The sequence below is a fragment of the Oncorhynchus mykiss genome, chromosome 26, assembly GCF_013265735.2.
Source record: "Oncorhynchus mykiss isolate Arlee chromosome 26, USDA_OmykA_1.1, whole genome shotgun sequence".
NCBI lineage: Eukaryota > Metazoa > Chordata > Actinopteri > Salmoniformes > Salmonidae > Oncorhynchus > Oncorhynchus mykiss.
The window spans coordinates 8,460,779-8,483,006 of NC_048590.1; the positions used below are offsets into that span (position 1 = coordinate 8,460,779).

General features: G+C 45.3%; 1 protein-coding gene across 1 annotated transcript; it reads left to right on the forward strand.

Annotated features, from left to right (window-relative positions):
* Positions 1-14,400: 14,400 nt before the first annotated feature.
* Positions 14,401-17,415, forward strand: LOC118944559. The gene is made up of 5 exons (XM_036964554.1): positions 14,401-14,449; positions 14,716-15,362; positions 15,621-15,783; positions 16,339-16,380; positions 17,281-17,415. The coding sequence occupies exons 1-5, from the start codon at positions 14,401-14,403 to the stop codon at positions 17,340-17,342; spliced, it is 963 nt and encodes a 320-aa protein (XP_036820449.1). The 3' UTR covers positions 17,343-17,415.
* Positions 17,416-22,228: the final 4,813 nt, after the last annotated feature.

The following is a 22,228-nucleotide window of genomic DNA, read 5'->3' on the forward strand; positions in this document are numbered from 1 at the left end:
AGACTAAAGATATCCACCTGTAGATTATACATCAGATGTTAGGAGAATAGAGACTAAAGATATCCACCTGTAGATTATACATCAGATGTTAGGAGAATAGAGACTAAAGATATCCACCTGTAGATTATACATCAGATGTTAGGAGAATAGAGACTAAAGATATCCACCTGTAGATTATAAATCAGATGTTAGGAGAATAGAGACTGTAGATTATAAATCAGATGTTCGGAGAATAGAGACTAAAGATATCCACCCTGTAGATTATAAATCAGATGTACAGTATTTGTATTTTTATGTTTCAGGTTTGATGATAGGAGAACAGTGACTTGTACCTCACAGCTGGACCTCTGAGGTGCGTTTCAGGCCAGGACATTGTAGACCAGGGCTGGGGGGGCAATTCTATTTCAAATCAGGAGGTAAAGCCGAAATGCACATTCCAATGTTCCACATTAAAAAGTTGAAAAAAAAGGAGAATTGGAATTTCAGTTGTACTTCCTGAATCGACTGATTTGAAATGGAATTGAGCCCAACCCTGCTATAGACACACAGCATGAAGTTTGTGCTATCATGACAACTCCCTATCACACTGATGACCCTAGCCTGAGTGCCAGTCTGTTTGTACTATCAGTAACCAGGAGTTACTGTAACAGGACAGAAACATGCCCATGTCCTCTTCACTGTTACATTAGTGCACCGCTGTCTGAACAGAATGGAAATGTATAGCTCTGACCCTAGCCTGAGTGCCAGTCTGTTTGTGTTATCATGCCAACTCCCTGTCACACTGACCCTAGCCTGAGTGCCAGTCTGTTTGTGTTATCATGCCAACTCCCTGTCACACTGACCCTAGCCTGAGTGCCAGTCTGTTTGTGTTATCATGCCAACTCCCTGTCACACTGACCCTAGCCTGAGTGCCAGTCTGTTTGTGTTATCATGCCAACTCCCTGTCACACTGACCCTAGCCTGAGTGCCGGTCTGTTTGTGCTATCATGCCAACTCTCTGTCACACTGATGACCCTAGGCTGAATGCCAGTCTGTTTGTGTTATCATGCCAACTCCCTGTCACACTGATGACTCTAGCCTGAGTGCCAGTCTGTTTGTGCTATCATGCCAACTCCCTGTCACACTGATGACTCTAGCCTGAGTGCCAGTCTGTTTGTGCTATTATGCCAACTCCCTGTCACACTGAAAACAGATCTGGGGTCAGGCTATAGAAGGAGACAACAGATCTGGGGTCAGGCTATAGAAGGAGACAACAGATCTGGGGTCAGGCTATAGAAGGAGACAACAGATCTGGGGTCAGGCTATAGAAGGAGACAACAGATCTACCACTATATAGGGAATAGGGCCCTGGTCTATAGTAGTACCACTAAATAGGGAATAGGACTCTGGTCTATCGTAGTGCACTATATAGGGAATAGGGCCCTGGTCTATAGTAGTACCACTATATAGGGAATAGGGCTCTGGTCTATAGTAGTACACCTATATAGGGAATAGGGCTCTGGTCTATAGTAGTACCACTATATAGGGAATAGGGCTCTGGTCTATAGTAGTACCACTATATAGGGAATAGGGCTCTGGTCTATAGTAGTGTACTATATAGGGAATAGGGCTCTGGTCTATAGTAGTACCACTAAATAGGGAATAGGGCTCTGGTCTATAGTAGTGTACTATATAGGGAATAGGGCTCTGGTCTATAGTAGTACCACTATATAGGGAATAGGGCTCTGGTCTATAGTAGTACCACTATATAGGGAATAGGGCTCTGGTCTATCGTAGTGCACTATATAGGGAATAGGGCTCTGGTCTATAGTAGTGCACTATATAGGGAATAGGGCTCTGGTCTATAGTAGTGTACTATATAGGGAAAAGTGTGTGAATTGTGCATCCCAGAAACCTCAACAGAGCAATGCTCTTTAGAGTGTGTGTGTGTGTGTGTGTGTGTGTGTGTGTGTGTGTGTGTGTGTGTGTGTGTGTGTGTGTGTGTGTGTGTGTGTGTGTGTGTGTGTGTGTGTGTGTGTGTGTGTGTGTGTGTGTGTGTGTGTGTGTGTGTTATCTTGTCATTATTTAGTAATATGTTTGTTCCAACACTGGTCATTGATTGGTCCGTTTTGCCTGATGTGGATTCCTGTTGACTACTGTGTTGTGTGTCAGACTTACAACCTGAAGTATCTGTACATGTCCCTGATATTAAAATGGATCCTGTGAAGTGACGGTCCGTGTTCTTCAGAGAGGGGGTGTACGTGTCCCTGATATTAAAATGGATCCTGTGAAGTGACGGTCCGTGTTCTTCAGAGAGGGGTCATGATGTATCGTGTCACAAATTCCTTTTGTAGTAAATGTACGTTTTTCTGCTATTGTTTAATTCCTTTGTTGATATGTTCTGTAGGTGGTGGGCTCTCTCTCTCTCTCGCTTCATTCTTTGATGCTGAATGTGATTATTACAGATTCAAACAATATTTTATTTCAATGCGTTGTTGCTGTTGACAAGAGGGTGATTTGAGTTTCACACTCCTCTTTTTTTTTTACAGATGGACTATGATCACATAATATACAGGGGGGAACACTCAGACATCATTTACAGATAGCCAGGGGCACACGCCAACACTGAGACATCATTTACAGATAGCCAGGGGCACACTCCAACACTCAGACATAATTTACAGATAGCCAGGGGAACACTCCAACACTCAGACATCATTTACAGATAGCCAGGGGAACACTCCAACACTCAGACATCATTTACAGATAGCCAGGGGCACACTCCAACACTGAGACATCATTTACAGATAGCCAGGGGCACACTCCAACACTGAGACATCATTTACAGATAGCCAGGGGAACACTCCAACACTGAGACATCATTTACAGATAGCCAGGGGAACACTCAGACATCATTTACAGATAGCCAGGGGCACACTCCAACACTCAGACATCATTTACAGATAGCCAGGGGCACACGCCAACACTCAGACATCATTTACAGATAGCCAGGGGCACACTCCAACACTCTGACATAATTTACAGATAGCCAGGGGAAGACTCCAACACTCAGACATCATTTACAGATAGCCAGGGGAACACTCCAACACTCAGACATCATTTACAGATAGCCAGGGGCACACGCCAACGCTTTTGTTTATAGTGAGTCCTCCAGATCAGAGGCAGTAGGGATGACCAGGGATGTTCTCTGTTTAGTGAGTCCTCCAGATCAGAGGCAGTAGGGATGACCAGGGATGTTCTCTGTTTAGTGAGTCCTCCAGATCAGAGACAGTAGGGATGACCAGGGATGTTCTCTGTTTAGTGAGTCCTCCAGATCAGAGGCAGTAGGGATGACCAGGGATGTTCTCTGTTTAGTGAGTCCTCCAGATCAGAGGCTAGTAGGGATGACCAGGGATGTTCTCTGTTTAATGAGTCCTCCAGATCAGAGGCAGTAGGAATGACCAGGGATGTTCTCTGTTTAGTGAGTCCTCCAGATCAGAGGCTAGTAGGGATGACCAGGGATGTTGTCTTGAGAAGTGCGTGAATTGGACCATTTATCCTTCCTGCTAAACATTCGATATGCAACGAGTACTTTTATGAAGTAAAAAGTACATCATTTTCTTGAATGTAGTGAAGTAAAAGTTGTCAAAAATACAAATATTAAATTAAAGTACAGATAAAAACTAGTTAAGTAGTTAAAGTATTTTTTCTTACGTAATTTACACCACTTCTATTAAGCCTGCCTACGTGTGCTGTAGAGCTCTTTGTTGCAGGTGCCTGGTAACAGTTGAATAAGATGAGAACAAAGAAGAAACCCACACACCGCTCTAGTTAGGATCACCCCTCTAGATAGGATCACTGCTCTAGGTAGGATCACTGCTCTAGATAGGATCACTGCTCTAGTTAGGATCACCCCTCTAGATAGGATCACTGCTCTAGTTAGGATCACCCCTCTAGATAGGATCACTGCTCTAGATAGGATCACCCCTCTAGATAGGATCACTGCTCTTTATTAAGAAGAAACCCCAACACTGCTCTAGATAGGATCACTGCTCTAGATAGGATCACTGCTCTAGATAGGATCACTGCTCTTTATTAAGAAGAAACCCCAACACTGCTCTAGTTAGGATCACCCCTCTAGATAGGATTACTACTCTAGATAGGATCACTACTCTAGATAGGATCACCCCTCTAGATAGGATCACTGCTCTAGATAGGATCACCCCTCTAGATAGGATCACTGCTCTAGATAGGATCACTGCTCTTTATTAAGAAGAAACCCTCACACTGCTCTAGTTAGGATCACCCCTCTAGATAGGATCACTGCTCTTTATTAAGAAGAAACCCCAACACTGCTCTAGATAGGATCACTGCTCTAGATAGGATCACTGCTCTTTATTAAGAAGAAACCCCAACACTGCTCTAGATAGGATCACTGCTCTAGATAGGATCACTGCTCTTTATTAAGAAGAAACCCTCACACTGCTCTAGATAGGATCACTACTCTAGATAGGATCACTGCTCTAGATAGGATCACTGCTCTTTATTAAGAAGAAACCCCAACACTGCTCTAGATAGGATCACTGCTCTTTATTAAGAAGAAACCCCTACACTGCTCTAGATAGGAGCACTGATCTAGATAGGATCACTGCTCTTTATTAAGAAGAAACCCCAACACTGCTCTAGATAGGATCACTGCTCTAGATAGGATCACTGCTCTTTATTAAGAAGAAACCCTCACACTGCTCTAGATAGGATCACTACTCTAGATAGGATCACTGCTCTAGATAGGATCACTGCTCTTTATTAAGAAGAAACCCCAACACTGCTCTAGATAGGATCACTGCTCTTTATTAAGAAGAAACCCCCACACTGCTCTAGATACGATCACTGCTCTAGATAGGATCACTGCTCTAGATAGGATCACTGCTCTTTATTAAGAAGAAACCCCAACACTGCTCTAGATAGGATCACTGCTCTTTATTAAGAAGAAACCCCTACACTGCTCTAGATAGGAGCACTGATCTAGATAGGATCACTGCTCTTTATTAAGACGAAACCCCATCACTGCTCTAGATAGGATGACTGCTCTAGATAGGATCACTGCTCTTTATTAAGAAGAAACCCCAACACTGCTCTAGATAGGATCACTGCTCTAGATAGGATCACTGCTCTTTATTAAGAAGAAACCCCAACACTGTTCTAGATAGGATCACTTCTCTTTATTAAGCAGAAACCCCCACACTGCTCTAGATAGGACCACTGCTCTAGATAGGATTACTGCTCTTTATTAAGAAGAAACCCCAACACTGCTCTAGATAGGATCACTGCTCTAGATAGGATCACTGCATTGGAGTAAAACAATATTCTATTTGGGGTTCTAATGAGGTACGACAGTTTAACTAAGCTCATGAGGCGTTTATCAGTTATATTCTTCAAGGATCAATGGATGTATCAACTGCTGATTGCCCCTGTAATACGTGCTTGTTTCCTTTGCAGTGGGGTCTGTTTGTATGAGTTAATGTCACGACTCCGACCGAAGGTGGCTCCCCTTCCCGTTCGGGTGGCGCTCGGCGGTCGTCGTCGCCGGCCTACTAGCTGCCACTGATTATTTCCTCCCCCTCCCTTATGTGTTCATTGAGTGCACCTGTTTTGAATTCTGTATAATTAGTGAGGCTTTATTTAGTCAGCCGGCCCGCCTGGTTCCTTGTGCGGGATTAATTATTGTGACCTTCTGTGTTGTGTAAACTTGTGTGCACGTCTGTGAGTTACGTGCTTTCCCATTTCGTGGGTCTTTTCTGGACCGTTTAAGTCCCCCTGTTTGGGGCGTTTGTTTTGTTTACGCCCTGTGTTTTCGTGGGGTTGGCTTATGTTCACCGTTGTGGTGCATTAAAATAGCACTCCCCTGAACTCTCTGCTTCCTGCGCCTGACTTCTCACCCACTACACTCAGAACGTTACAGAATCCCGCACCCTGAGGAATGGAGTCAGCAGGAGCAACAGCCAATCCCCTCCCATCGATGGAGGAAAGGGTTCTACATCATACCACCGTTCTCCATCGGATCGGAACGGCTATGGATCAAGTGATGGAGAGAATGGACCGATGGGAGAGAAGTGGTCTCCTCTCTCCACCTTCGGCTCCCCCCCCTCAGGACTCCCCATCTCCCGACTCCAGCACCCTCCGTCTTACGCTCCCGAGGGTCTATGATGGAGCGGCGGCGGGGTGCCAGGGGTTCTTACTCCAGCTGGAACTGTACCTAGCCACCGTCAGACCCACTCCCTCGGGAGCGGAGAGGGTGAGTGTCCTCATCTCCTGTCTCACGGGTCGTGCTCTGGAGTGGGCGAACGCAGTCTGGAATGGCCCAGACTCAGCGAAGGAGCACTACCCAGAGTTTTCCCGCCGCTTCCGCGCAGTGTTTGACCACCCTCCAGATGGCCGAGCAGCGGGAGAGCGACTATTCCATCTCCGGCAGGAGAAGAGGAGCGCCCAGGATTACGCGTTGGAGTTCCGGACCTTGGCAGCAGGATCTGGGTGGAACGACAGGGCTCTTATCGACCATTACCGGTGTAGTCTCCGGGAGGACGTCCGCAGGGAGCTAGCGTGTCGGGACACCTCTCTTTCCCTGGATGAGCTAATTGACATGTCCATCCGACTGGACAATCTGCTGGCTGCCCGCGGGCGTTCGGAGAGGGTCCTGTGTGTTCCACCACCCAGCACCGTCACTCCCGTTCCGATGGAGTTGGGAGGGACTGTGCCGAGGGGTACCGGAGGAGGAGGCTCCCTCTGCACCAGCTGTGGTCGGAGAGGACACACGGCCGATCGGTGCTGGGGGGGTCCGTCTGGGAGTCGAGATGGCAGGCGGAACATTTCTCGATCACCCCAGGTGAGTCAGCACCAAACTCACCCAGAACCCCCTGTTGGTCACATGTTTGTCTTGATTTTTTTCCTTAAATTTTTCCCCTCTTCCCAGCATAGGGCGCTAGTCGATTCAGGCGCAGCTGGGAACTTTATGGATCGCGGACTCGCTACTAAATTAGGTGTTCCGCTTGTGCCGATAGATTCTCCCTTTCCCGTGCACTCCCTAGATAGCCGGCCATTAGGGTCAGGGGTGGTCAGGGAGACCACGGTTCCACTGGACATGGTAACGCAGGGGAATCATAGGGAGCGTATCAGTCTCTACATTATTGATGCGCCTGCGTTTCCAGTGGTGCTAGGGATTCCCTGGCTGGCCCGGCACAATCCTAAAATTTCGTGGAGACAGGGGGTTCTCCAGGGGTGGTCAGAGGAGTGTTCTGGAAGGTGTCTGGGAGTTTCCATCGGTGCCACGTCGGTGGAGAGTCCAGACCAGGGTCCCACGGTGTGCATTCCCCCCGAGTATGCCGATTTGGCAATCGCTTTCAGTAAAAAGAAGGCGACTAAATTACCACCACATTGACCGGGAAGGGATTGTGCGATAGATCTCCAGGTAGACGCTGTGCTTCCCAAGAGTCACGTGTACCCATTATCCCAGGAGGAGACGTTGGCTATGGAGACATATATCACGGAGTCTCTGGGACAGGGGTACATTCGGTCCTCCATCTCACCCGTCTCCTCGAGTTTCTTTTTTGTGAGGAAAAAGGAGGGAGGTTTGCGTCCGTGTATTGATTATAGAGGTCTAAATGCCATCACGGTGGGATTCAGCTACCCACTACCTCTCATTGCTACGGCAGTGGAATCATTTCAGGGAGCGCAGTTCTTCACAAAATTGGATCTCAGGAGCGCTTATAGCCTGGTGCGTATTCGGAAGGGAGACGAGTGGAAAACCGCATTTAGTACCACATCGGGCCACTATGAGTACTGCGTCATGCCGTATGGGTTAAAGAATGCTCCAGCCGTTTTTCAATCCTTTGTAGACGATATTCTCAGAGACCTGCACAGGCAGGGAGTAGTTGTTTATATCGATGATATTCTGATCTACTCAGCCACTCACGCCGCGCATGTGTCTCTGGTACGCAGGGTGCTTGGTAGACTGCTGGAGCATGACCTATACGTCAAGGCTGAGAAGTGTGTGTTCTCCAAACGAGCCGTCTCCTTTCTGGGTTATCGCATTTCCACCTCGGGGGTGGAGATGGAGGGTGACCGCAGTAAGGCCGTGCGTAATTGGCCGACTCCGACCACGGTAAAAGAGGTGCAGCGGTTTTTGGGTTTTGCCAACTACTACCGGAGGTTTATCCGGGGTTTTGGCCAGGTAGCGGCTCAAATTACCTCACTGCTGAAGGGGGGTCCGGTGCGGTTGCGGTGGTCAGCAGAGGCGGACGGAGCTTTCAACAAGTTGAAGGCGCTGTTCACGGATGCACCCGTGTTGGCCCATCCGGACCCCTCTCTAGCATTCATAGTGGAGGTGGATGCGTCCGAGGCTGGGGTGGGTGCCGTGCTATCACAGCGCTCGGGTACGCCACAAAAACTCCGCCCCTGCGCTTTCTTCTCGAGGAAGCTCAGCCCAGCGGAGCGTAACTATGATGTGGGTGACCGGGAGTTGTTAGCGGTGGTCAGGGCTCTGAAGGTGTGGAGACACTGGCTTGAGGGGGCTAAGCACCCCTTTCTCATCTGGACCGACCACCAAAATCTGGAGTATATTCGGGCAGCTAGGAGACTGAACCCGCGTCAGGCAAGGTGGGCCATATTTTTTACCCGATTCCGGTTCACTTTATCGTATAGACCGGGCTCCCAGAACGTGAAAGCGGATGCACTGTCCCGCCTTTACGACACAGAGGATAGGTCCACCGAACCTACTCCCATCCTTCCCGCCTCAAAGCTGATAGCACCGGTGGTATGGGAGGTGGACTCGGACATCGAGCGGGCGTTACGGGCTGAACCCGCGCCTCCTCAGTGTCCGGCGGGGCAGAAGTACGTGCCGCTTGGTGTTCGGGACCAACTGATTCGGTGGGCTCACGTCCTACCCTCCTCGGGTCACCCTGGGGTGAGGAGGACAATAGGAAGCCTTCGGGGGAGGTATTGGTGGCCTACCTTGGCTAGGGACGTTAAGGTTTATGTCTCCTCCTGTTCAGTATGCGCCCAGAGTAAGGCTCCTAGGCACCTTCCTAGAGGGAAGTTACAACCCCTCCCCGTTCCACAACGGCCATGGTCACATCTATCCGTAGACTTCCTGACCGATCTTCCCCCGTCTCAGGGGAACACCACGGTTCTGGTGATTGTGGATCGGTTCTCTAAGTCCTGCCGTCTCCTCCCGTTGCCCGGTATCCCTACAGCCCTACAGACTGCGGAGGCATTATTCACCCACGTCTTCCGGCACTACGGGGTGCCGGAGGACATCGTTTCTGATCGGGGCCCCCAGTTCACGTCCCGAGTATGGAGGGCGTTCATGGAGCGTCTGGGGGTCTCGGTCAGCCTGACCTCCGGTTATCACCCCGAAAGTAATGGGCAGGTGGAGAGAGTAAACCAGGAGGTGGGTAGGTTTCTGCGGTCGTACTGCCAGGACCGGCCAGGGGAGTGGGCGAGGTACATCCCCTGGGCCGAAATGGCCCAGAACTCACTACGCCACTCCTCTACTAATGTGTCTCTCCTCAGGCCGGTGGTAGCTGGTCCCCTACAGGACGGTGAGGTGCCGGAGGTCCCTCCTCCCCCTCTGGACATCGAGGGGTCCCCGGCGTATACGATACGGGCCATTCTGGACTCGAGACGCCGGGTGAGGGGCCTGCAGTACCTCGTGGACTGGGAGGGGTACGGTCCGGAGGAGAGGTGCTGGGTACCGGTGGGGGACATTTTGGATCCGTCAATGTTGAGGGATTTCCATCGCCTCCATCCGGAGCGCCCTGCGCCTCGTCCTCCGGGTCGACCTCGAGGCCGGTGTCGGCGCGCTGCGGGAGCCGCGCGTCAAGGGGGGGGTACTGTCACGACTCCGACCGAAGGTGGCTCCCCTTCCCGTTCGGGTGGCGCTCGGCGGTCGTCGTCGCCGGCCTACTAGCTGCCACTGATTATTTCCTCCCCCTCCCTTATGTGTTCATTGAGTGCACCTGTTTTGAATTCTGTATAATTAGTGAGGCTTTATTTAGTCAGCCGGCCCGCCTGGTTCCTTGTGCGGGATTAATTATTGTGACCTTCTGTGTTGTGTAAACTTGTGTGCACGTCTGTGAGTTACGTGCTTTCCCATTTCGTGGGTCTTTTCTGGACCGTTTAAGTCCCCCTGTTTGGGGCGTTTGTTTTGTTTACGCCCTGTGTTTTCGTGGGGTTGGCTTATGTTCACCGTTGTGGTGCATTAAAATAGCACTCCCCTGAACTCTCTGCTTCCTGCGCCTGACTTCTCACCCACTACACTCAGAACGTTACAGTTAATAAAACACGTGGTGCTAGCTCTGTCCTGGTGGCGCAGGATCAATGGATAGCAACAGAATATCATAGGTTCGAACCTCACTGACACCTTGCCACAATAAAAAAGACATGTGTTTGCATGATTAATGCATAAGGAAGTTAATTTCCATGTGTCCTATCTGTGCTGGGAGTTCAGAACAGTTAACCTTATTGAAAGTTTTAAGGCAGTTTTAAAAAAAAAACTCAATAACCTTTAATCTCAGTTCTCAGAACGTGAATAAAACCTCCCAGGAAAACTTTCGGGGAAACATAGTAAAATGTTCTCAGAACCTCCCTGGAACCAGAGTAAAATGTTCTCAGAACCTTCCTGGAACCAGAGTAAACATTCTCAGAACCTTCCTGGAACCAGAGTAAAATGTTCTCAGAACCTCCCTGGAACCAGAGTAAAATGTTCTCAGAACCTCCCTGGAAACATAGTAAAACATTCTCAGAACCTCCCTGGAAACATAGTAAAACATTCTCAGAACCTCCCTGCAACCAGAGTAAAATGTTCTCAGAACCTCCCTGCAACCAGAGTAAAATGTTCTCAGAACCTCCCTGGAACCAGAGTAAAATGTTCTCAGAACCTTCTTGGAACCAGAGTAAACTGTTCTCAGAACCTCCCTGGAACCAGAGTAAAATGTTCTCAGAACCTCCCTGCAACCAGAGTAAAATGTTCTCAGAACCTCCCTGGAACCAGAGTAAAATGTTCTCAGAACCTCCCTGGAACCAGAGTAAAACGTTCTCAGAACCTCCCTGGAACCAGAGTAAAACGTTCTCAGAATCTCCCTGGAACCATAGTAAAGCGTTTTCAGAACCTCCCTGGAACCATAGTAAAACGTTTTCAGAACCTCCCTGGAACCATAGTTAAACGTTCTCAGAACCTCCCTGGAACCATAGTAAAACGTTCTCAGAACCTCCCTGGAACCAGAGTAAAACGTTTTCAGAACCTTCCTGGAACCAGAGTAAACATTCTCAGAACCTTCCTGGAACCAGAGTAAAATGTTCTCAGAACCTCCCTGGAACCAGAGTAAAATGTTCTCAGAACCTCCCTGCAACCAGAACAGGCTACATTTTCACTTCCGTTCTCAGAACATTTAAAAAACACCTAAATCAAATCAAATCAAATGTTATTGGTCACATACACGTGTTTAGCAGATGTTATTGTGGGTGTAGCGAAATGCTTGTGATTCTAGCTCCGACAGTACAGTAATATATAACAATTTCACAACAATACACGCAATGCAAACAAATCTAAAGTAAAGGAATGGAATTAAGAATATATAAATATATGGACGAGCGACGTCAGAGCAGCATAGACTAAGATACTGTAGAATAGTATACAGTATATATACATATGAGATATAGTTATGCAACATATATTATTAACATATATTATTAACATATAAACATATATTATTAACATATATATATATATATATTATTAACATATATTATTAACATATATTATTAACATATAAACATATATTATTAACATATATATATATATATATATATATTATTAACATATATTATTAACATATATTATTAACATATATATTATTGACATATACATTATTAACATATATTATTAACATATATATTACGAACATATATTATTAATGTTTGCAGTGATTTCAAGTCTATGTATATGTAGATCATTAAGTAGGTCAGCAGCCTCTAATGTGCTGGTGCTCCACATGTTAACTTAGTAGAAACCCAGCTCCATATGTTAGCTTAGTAGAAACCCAGCTCCACATGTTAACTTAGTAGAAACCCAGCTCCACATGTTAACTTAGTAGAAACCCAGCTCCATATGTTAGCTTAGTAGAAACCCAGCTCCACATGTTAACTTAGTAGAAACCCAGCTCCACATGTTAACTTAGTAGAAACCCAGCTCCACATGTTAACTTAGTAGAAACCCAGCTCCACATGTTAGCTTAGTAGAAACCCAGCTCCACATGTTAACTTAGTAGAAACCCAGCTCCACATGTTAACTTAGTAGAAACCCAGCTCCATATGTTAACTTAGTAGAAACCCAGCTCCACATGTTAACTTAGTAGAAACCCAGCTCCACATGTTAACTTAGTAGAAACCCAGCTCCACATGTTAGCTTAGTAGAAACCCAGCTCCACATGTTAGCTTAGTAGAAACCCAGCTCCACATGTTAGCTTAGTAGAAACCCAGCTCCACATGTTAGCTTAGTAGAAACCCAGCTCCACATGTTAACTTAGTAGAAACCCAGCTCCACATGTTAACTTAGTAGAAACCCAGCTCCACATGTTAACTTAGTAGAAACCCAGCTCCACATGTTAACTTAGTAGAAACCCAGCTCCACATGTTAACTTAGTAGAAACCCAGCTCCACATGTTAGCTTAGTAGAAACCCAGCTCCACATGTTAGCTTAGTAGAAACCCAGCTCCACATGTTAACTTAGTAGAAACCCAGCTCCACATGTTAACTTAGTAGAAACCCAGCTCCACATGTTAACTTAGTAGAAACCCAGCTCCATATGTTAACTTAGTAGAAACCCAGCTCCACATGTTAACTTAGTAGAAACCCAGCTCCACATGTCCGCTTAGTAGAAACCCAGCTCCACATGTTAACTTAGTAGAAACCCAGCTCCACATGTTAACTTAGTAGAAACCCAGCTCCACATGTTAACTTAGTAGAAACCCAGCTCCACATGTTAGCTTAGTAGAAACCCAGCTCCACATGTTAACTTAGTAGAAACCCAGCTCCACATGTTAACTTAGTAGAAACCCAGCTCCACATGTCCGCTTAGTAGAAACCCAGCTCCACATGTTAACTTAGTAGAAACCCAGCTCCACATGTTAACTTAGTAGAAACCCAGCTCCACATGTTAGCTTAGTAGAAACCCAGCTCCACATGTTAACTTAGTAGAAACCCAGCTCCACATGTTAACTTAGTAGAAACCCAGCTCCACATGTTAACTTCGTAGAAACCCAGCTCCACATGTTAGCTTAGTAGAAACCCGCATTTCTTTAGTAGATAGACAGGCGCTGCAGATTATACTGCCATCGTCGCGGAGACAGAGGCAAAGGAGATGAATGTGTATGTAGCCCATGTATCTGATGCTGTCTAGCCATAAATATTATGGCATGTCATACTCTTTTTGGCCAGACAGCATCAGATGCATGGGTTACATATAGTCAGACAGAGGGGGCGCTGTTTCGCTCGCTCATATGCTTTCTCCTGGTGAGATAGTTTCAGCCATTTGAAACATAGGAACAGTTGGCGGGTGCACAGTGCACTGTCCGGATGCCGGGCATTATTTTTGGATGAATATGCGACGGTTATCTACTTTTTGAAGTGAAAATTAAATGGCTGGTTGTGTTCATGGTACATTAAAATGTGTTTTTTACATTTAAATGACATGTCTTTACTATAAATCCATCAGAATGGCTTCTTCCTGGGTCCTCCAAATCACTGAGCCCACCCCTGCCGTTGTGATTGGTTCCTGAGCCCACCCCTGCCGATGTGATTGGTTCCTGAGCCCACCCCTGCCGATGTGATTGGTTCCTGAGCCCACCGCTGCCGTTGTGATTGGTTCCTGAGTCCACCCCTGCTGATGTGATTGGTTCCTGAGCTCATAAGATTTCATTTTTAAATGTATAAAATCCTCATTGTTTTTTCTGTAAAACCCATGATGAAGGCTGAACTGCGTTGGTTTTACTTTTAACACAAAGAAGCTTTCTTATCAGCTTCCACTGTCCCACTCAATGAAATGCTATTAACAATACCTATGTCTGTAGGGGTGGCCCGCAAGATGTTATTTCTGCATTGCAGGTGTGATTGAATGACATGATCCCAAACTTTAGGTACCTTCCTGCAATGGTAACTATGGATTTAGTACACAACGCCAACGGTCAAGTCAGGACAAGTCATTAAAAACAAAAGTGATATTTCATTTAGCAGACAGACTCCTCTTCTGCAGTGTGAGGTATCTCTGGTGCCGATCAGAGATATTATGGGGGTATAGTTATAATAACCTGTAGACAGTCACCTGCCAGACCAATGTGGGGCAAACTGTTGACCGTTATTGGTAGAAAGATGGCAGCACTGTCTCTTGGACTGGTGATGTCACAGCTGGTTGTCAGAGGTAAGTCTCCTACCGAAAATCTAGATCAGGATAGGAATAGAATTGAATAGAATTGGTAATACCTGGTATTACCTGGTGACTTCTCAATTACAAAAGTGGATAAATACTATGTAAAAATGTGTAAATATTAAGTAACAACCTTTTTCAACATCAATTACAAAAGTGTATAATTACTATGTAAAAATGTGTAAATATTAAGTAACAACCTTTTTCAACATGACATTTCTGATTAAATACCAAGTATACTTTGGTACGTCTAAAGTGAGCACTTGTTATCGATCTGTATGTGACTCTAACCCTAGGCAGTGCAGTTAAAGTCGATCTGTATGTGACTCTAACCCTAGGCAGTACAGTTAAAGTCGATCTGTATGTGACTCTAACCCTAGGCAGTGCAGTTAAAGTCGATCTGTATGTGACTCTAACCCTAGGCAGTACAGTTAAAGTCGATCTGCATGTGACTCTAACCCTAGGCAGTGCAGTTAAAGTCGATCTGTATGTGACTCTAACCCTAGGCAGCGCAGTTAAAGTCGATCTGTATGTGACTCTAACCCTAGGCAGCGCAGTTAAAGTCGATCTGTATGTGACTCTAACCCTAGGCAGCGCAGTTAAAGTCGATCTGTATGTGCCTCTAACCCTAGGCAGCGCAGTTAAAGTCGATCTGTATGTGACTCTAACCCTAGGCAGCGCAGTTAAAGTCGATCTGTATGTGATTCTAACCCTAGGCAGTGCAGTTAAAGTCGATCTGTATGTGACTCTAACCCTAGGCAGCGCAGTTAAAGTCCTGTCTCAGCCGGGGAACACAGTAGAGTTTCCATGTGACTACAGCTATGAAGACCACCAGGACATCCCACAGCTGTCTGTCCAGTGGAGAGGCCCGAGCAACACGCTCCTCTGTCACTACATCAAACACAAGGTGTGGAACGCTGTGTGTAGGTTTTATCTGTTGTGGTTTTTACCCTGTAAGCCAGAGCGCCAAAGATAAAACGTCCATTTTAGGTGAAAACAGTTTTGATAGAGCATGGGCGTTTGTAACGCCGAGGGTCGTGAGTACGATTCCCGCTGGGACCACCCTTATGAGAAAAAATTAATGTATGCATGCATTACTGTAATTTGCTCTGGATAAAAGCGTTTGCTAAATTGCATATATTGTTATATTATATGTTATGTTAAGGCCTTCCAGAACTGCACACAGGGCTACTCACTGGACTACACGCCTAGGAAGATCACTCTGAGCATCACAGAGGTCAGAACGCAAGACTTCGGATCTCACGTCTGCTCCGTTAGCAAGAGACACGAGTTCACGGACTTTAGCATCGAGCTAGCCGCGAAGACAGGTGAGTTGGTTTGTCTATATTGTCTGACTTTAGCATCGAGCTAGCCGTGAAGACAGGTGAGTTGGTTTGTCTATATTGTCTGACTTTAGCATCGAGCTAGCCATGAAGACGGGTGAGTTGGTTTGTCTATATTGTCTGACTTTAGCATCGAGCTCGCCGTGAAGACAGGTGAGTTGGTTTGTCTATATTGTCTGACTTTAGCATCGAGCTAGCCGCGGAGACAGGTGAGTTGGTTTGTCTATATTGTCTGACTTTAGCATCGAGATAGCCGCGAAGACAGGTGAGTTGGTTTGTCTATATTGTCTGACTTTAGCATCGAGCTAGCCGCGAAGACAGGTGAGTTGGTTTGTCTATATTGTCTGACTTTAGCATCGAGCTAGCCGCGGAGACAGGTGAGTTGGTTTGTCTATATTGTCTGACTTTAGCATCGAGCTAGCCATGAAGACAGGCGAGTTGGTTTGTCTATATGGTCTTTACTTTGTTTCTACTTTGTTTATGTGTTTGTGTGTATTTCCATCTTCTCATGGGGAGTTTGGTATTTTTCTGTGTCTTTAGATCCCATCACTTCCTTACCGACGAACAGGTGGGCTCAGTCAGGTAAATTCACAGAATGTATACAGTAGGTCTACTGTGTGGGATGGGCAACTGTGTGGGATGCCTTTTGAAGGCCCTCAGATTTATAAAACGAATATTATAACAATAAAAGATTATATATATATATTTATTTTATTTTTATTTTTGCCCCCTAATTTCGTTGTATCCAATTGTTAGTAGCTACTATCTTGTCTCATCGCTACAACTCCTGTACGGGCTCGGGAGAGACGAAGGTCGAAGGTCCTCCGATACACAACCCAACCAAGCCGCACTGCTTCTTAACACAGCGCTCATCCAACCCAGAAGCCAGCTGCACCAATGTGTCGGAGGAAACACAGTGCACCTGGCAACCTTGGTTAGCGTGCACTGCGCCCGGCCTGCCACAGGAGTCGCTGGTGCGGAATGAGACAAGGACATCCCTACCGGCCAAACCCTCCCTAACCCGGACGACGCTAGGCCAATTGTGCGTCGCCCAACGGACCTCCCGGTCGCAGCCGGTTACGACAGAGCCTGGGCGCGAACCCAGAGTCTCTGGTGGCACAGCCCTTAACCACTGCGCCACCCGGGAGGCCCCCATTAAATATTTTTTCAACTCAACTTACTGTAGTAGAATACACAAGGTGCCATTTGAAAATGTGTCTGTGCATCAGCAGTTTTTCCTCTTGTTGTCAGTCACTGATCGTCTCTTAATTAGTCATGTCAGATTTCTAACTTAGTCTAGAGGCCAGCTAATCTAAATGTAGTAATCCTGGTGGAATTACCAGCCAGGGGGCCCCATTGACTTTGTTATTCAGTCTCACTCAGATATTAAAAACGACAAACATTTCTCTCCACTCCATGGCAAAATGTGTAGAATTAAACGAAATGTGCTTTTTTTTCTGTCTGTCATTGTTTCCCTCCTAGGTCTTCCTGAGGGACATCTTGTTGTCCTTGTCTGCTCTGTGTTGGTCAGCACCTGGGGATGAACAGTAAAAATACTGGGAAAATAAAGAACAGATTGAGATGACACTTTTTTAAATATATAAATATTGTAATTAGAAATAATAAAGAATATAAGCTTCATAAACGTTGTACTCTGAAACATTAACTCTATTTATTAAATATGTGTGTGTGTGTGTGTGTAATCTGTGTAGGCTGAGGATGTTAATGCTGTGACTGGACCTAATTGCCTATCCGTTTCAGTGTGTGTGTGTGTGGTGCCGTATGCAGAGTCACAGTTCATGACAGCTCAGAATTTTTTTATATCACATTTATTTAACCAGGTAGGCAAGTTGAGAACAAGTTCTCATTTACAACTGCGACCTGGCCAAGATAAAGCAAAGCAGTTCGACACATACAACAACACAGAGTTACACATGGAGTAAAACAAACATACAGTCAATAATACAGTATAAACAAGTCTATATACGATGTGAGCAAATGAGGTGAGATAAGGGAGGTAAAGGCAAAAAGGCCATGGTGGCAAAGTAAATACAATATAGCAAGTAAAACACTGGAATGGTAGATTTGCAGTGGGAGAATGTGCAAAGTAGAAATAAAAAATAATGGGGTGCAAAGGAGCAAAATAAATACAGTAGGGGGAGAGGTAGTTGTTTGGCCTAAATTATAGGTGGGCTATGTACAGGTGCAGTAATCTGTGAGCTGCTCTGACAGCTGGTGCTTAAAGTTAATGAGGGAGATGAGTGTTTCCAGTTTCAGAGATTTTTGTAGTTCGTTCCAGTCATTGACAGCAGAGAACTGGAAGGAGAGGCGGCCAAAGGAAGAATTGATTTTGGGGGTGACCAGTGAGATATACCTGCTGGAGCGCGTGCTACAGGTGGGTGCTGCTATGGTGACCAGCGAGCTGAGATAAGGTGGGCTTTACCTAGCAGGGCCTTGTAGATGACCTGGAGCCAGTAGGTTTGGCGACGAGTATGAAGCGAGGGCCAGCCAACTAGAGCATACAGGTCGCAGTGGTGGGTATATATGGGGCTTTGGTGACAAAACGGATTGCACAGTGATAGACTGCATCCAATTTGTTGAGTAGGGTATTGGAGGCTATTTTGTAAATTATATCGCCAAAGTCGAGGATCGGTAGGATGGTCAGTTTTACGGGGGTATGTTTGGCAGAATGAGTGAAGGAGGCTTTGTTGCGAAATAGGAAGCCAATTCTAGATTTAACTTTGGATAGGAGACCCTTAATGTGAGTCTGGAAGGAGAGTTTACAGTCTAACCATATGACTCTGGTCTATAGCTATAGTAGTGAACTATATAGGGAATAGAGCCCTGGTCAAAACTAGTGCACTATATATAGGGAATAGGGCTCTGGTCTATAGTAGTGTACAATATACGGAATAGAACTCTGGTCTATAGTAGTGTACTATATAGGGAATAGGACTCTGGTCTATAGTAGTGTACTATATAGGGAATAGGGCTCTGGTCTATAGTAGTGTACTATATAGGGAATAGGGCTCTGGTCTATAGTAGTGTACTATATAGGGAATAGGGCTCTATAGTAGTGTACATTGTAGGGAATAGGGCTCTATAGTAGTGTACTATATAGGGAATAGGGCTCTATAGTAGTGTACTATATAGGGAATAGGGCTCTATAGTAGTGTACATTGTAGGGAATAGGGCTCTATAGTAGTGTACTATATAGGGAATAGGGCTCTATAGTAGTGTACTATATAGGGAATATGGCTCTATAGTAGTGTACTATATAGGGAATAGGGCTCTGGTCTATAGTAGTACCACTATATAGGGAATAGGGCTCTGGTCTATAGTAGTGTACTATATAGGGAATAGGGCTCTATAGTAGTGTACATTGTAGGGAATAGGGCTCTATAGTAGTGTACTATATAGGGAATAGGGCTCTATAGTAGTGTACTATATAGGGAATATGGCTCTATAGTAGTGTACTATATAGGGAATAGGGCTCTATAGTAGTGTACTATATAGGGAATAGGGCTCTATAGTAGTGTACTATATAGGGAATAGGGCTCTATAGTAGTGTACTATATAGGGAATAGGGCTCTATAGTAGTGTACTATATAGGGAATAGGGCTCTATAGTAGTGTACTATATAGGGAATAGGGCTCTATAGTAGTGTACTATATAGGGAATAGGGCTCTATAGTAGTGTACTATATAGGGAATAGGGCTCTATAGTAGTGTACTATATAGGGAATAGGGCTCTATAGTAGTGTACTATATAGGGAATAGGGCTCTATAGTACTGTACTATATAGGGAATAGGGCTCTATAGTAGTGTACTATATAGGGAATATGGCTCTATAGTAGTGTACTATATAGGGAATAGGGCTTTATAGTAGTGTACTATATAGGCAATAGGGCTCTATAGTAGTGTACTATATAGGGAATAGGGCTCTATAGTAGTGTACTATATAGGGAATAGGGCTCTATAGTAGTGTACTATATAGGGAATAGGGCTCTATAGTAGTGTACTATATAGGGAATAGGGCTCTATAGTAGTGTACTATATAGGGAATAGGGCTCTATAGTAGTGTACTATATAGGGAATAGGGCTCTATAGTAGTGTACTATATAGGGAATAGGGCTCTATAGTAGTGTACTATATAGGGAATAGGGCTCTATAGTAGTGTACTATATAGGGAATAGGGCTCTATAGTAGTGTACTATATAGGGAATAGGGCTCTATAGTAGTGTACTATATAGGGAATAGGGCTCTATAGTAGTGTACTATATAGGGAATAGGGCTCTATAGTAGTGTACTATATAGGGAATAGGGCTCTATAGTAGTGTACTATATAGGGAATAGGGCTCTATAGTAGTGTACTATATAGGGAATAGGGCTCTATAGTAGTGTACTATATAGGGAATAGGGCTCTATAGTAGTGTACTATATAGGGAATAGGGCTCTATAGTAGTGTACTATATAGGGAATAGGGCTCTATAGTAGTGTACTATATAGGGAATAGGGCTCTATAGTAGTGTACTATATAGGGAATAGGGCTCTATAGTAGTGTACTATATAGGGAATAGGGCTCTATAGTAGTGTACTATATAGGGAATAGGGCTCTATAGTAGTGTACTATATAGGGAATAGGGCTCTATAGTAGTGTACTATATAGGGAATAGGGCTCTATAGTAGTGTACTATATAGGGAATAGGGCTCTATAGTAGTGTACTATATAGGGAATAGGGAGCCATTTGAGATGCACATGTATTTACATTCTTTTGATTTACTATTTACAATTGATATGCAGTGATTCACTGTCTGCCTGTCTGCCTGCTTGTCTCTCAATGTCTGTCTGTCTGCCTGTCTGCCTGCTTGTCTCTCAATGTCTGTCTGTCTGCCTGTCTGCCTGCTTGTCTCTCAATGTCTGTCTGTCTGTCTGCCTGCCTGCCTGCCTGCTTGTCTCTCAATGTCTGCCTGTCTGTCTGCTTGTCTCTCTGTCTGTCTGCTTGTCTCTCAATGTCTGTCTGTCTGCCTGCCTGCCTGCTTGTCTCTCAATGTCTGTCTGTCTGCCTGCCTGCCTGCCTGCCTGCTTGTCTCTCAATGTCTGCCTGTCTGTCTGCTTGTCTCTCTGTCTGTCTGCTTGTCTCTCAATGTCTGTCTGTCTGCCTGCCTGCCTGCCTGCCTGCCTGCTTGTCTCTCAATGTCTGTCTGTCTGTCTGCTTGTCTCTGTCTGTCTGCCTGCTTGTCTTTCTGTCTGTCTGCCTGCTTGTCTCTCAATGTCTGTCTGTCTGTCTGTCTGCTTGTCTCTCTATGTCTGTCTGTCTGTCTGCTTGTCTCTCAACGTCTGTCTGTCTGTCTACCTGTCTCTGTCTGTCTGCCTGCCTTTCGGCCTGCTTGTCTCTCAATGTATGTCTGTCTGTCTGCTTGTCTCTCAATGTCTGTCTGTCTGTCTGTCTGTCTGTCTGCCTGCTTGTCTCTCAATGTCTGTCTGTCTGTCTGTCTGTCTGCCTGCCTGCTTGTCTCTCAATGTCTGTCTGTCTGTCTACTTGTCTCTCTGTCTGTCTGTCTGCTTGTCTCTGTCTGTCTGTCTGCCTGCTTGTCTCTGTCTGTCTGTCTGCCTGCTTGTCTCTCAATGTCTGTCTGTCTGCTTGTCTCTCTATGTCTGTCTGTCTGTCTGTCTGTCTGCTTGTCTCTCTGTCTGTCTGCTTGTCTCTGTATGTCTGTCTGTCTGTCTCTGTATGTCTGTCTGCCTGTCTGTCTACCTGCTTGTCTCTGTATGTCTGTCTGTCTGCTTGTCTCTGTATGTCTGTCTGCCTGTCTGTCTACCTGCTTGTCTCTGTCTGTCTGTCTGTCTGTAATACTCCACTGACTCATTTGATTATTGAATTACTTTACTCTGTAGCTCAGTCTAGGCTTCAGTGTCCAACAATGATATAGTCCTTCACTACGATGATACAGTCCTTTAACTACAATGATATAGTCCTTTAACTACAATGATATAGTCCTTCACTACGATGATACAGTCCTTTAACTACAATGATATAGTCCTTTAACTACAATGATATAGTCCTTTAACTACAATGATATAGTCCTTTAACTACAATGATATAGTCCTTTAACTACAATGATATAGTCCTTTAACTACAATGATATAGTCCTTTAACTACAATGATATAGTCCTTTAACTACAATGATATAGTCCTTCACTACGATGATACAGTCCTTTAACTACGATGATATAGTCCTTTAACTACAATGATATAGTCCTTTAACTACAATGATATAGTCCTTTAACTACAATGATATAGTCCTTTAACTACAATGATATAGTCCTTCACTACGATGATACAGTCCTTTAACTACAATGATATAGTCCTTTACTACAATGATATAGTCCTGTACTACGATGATACAGTCCTTTACTACAATGATAT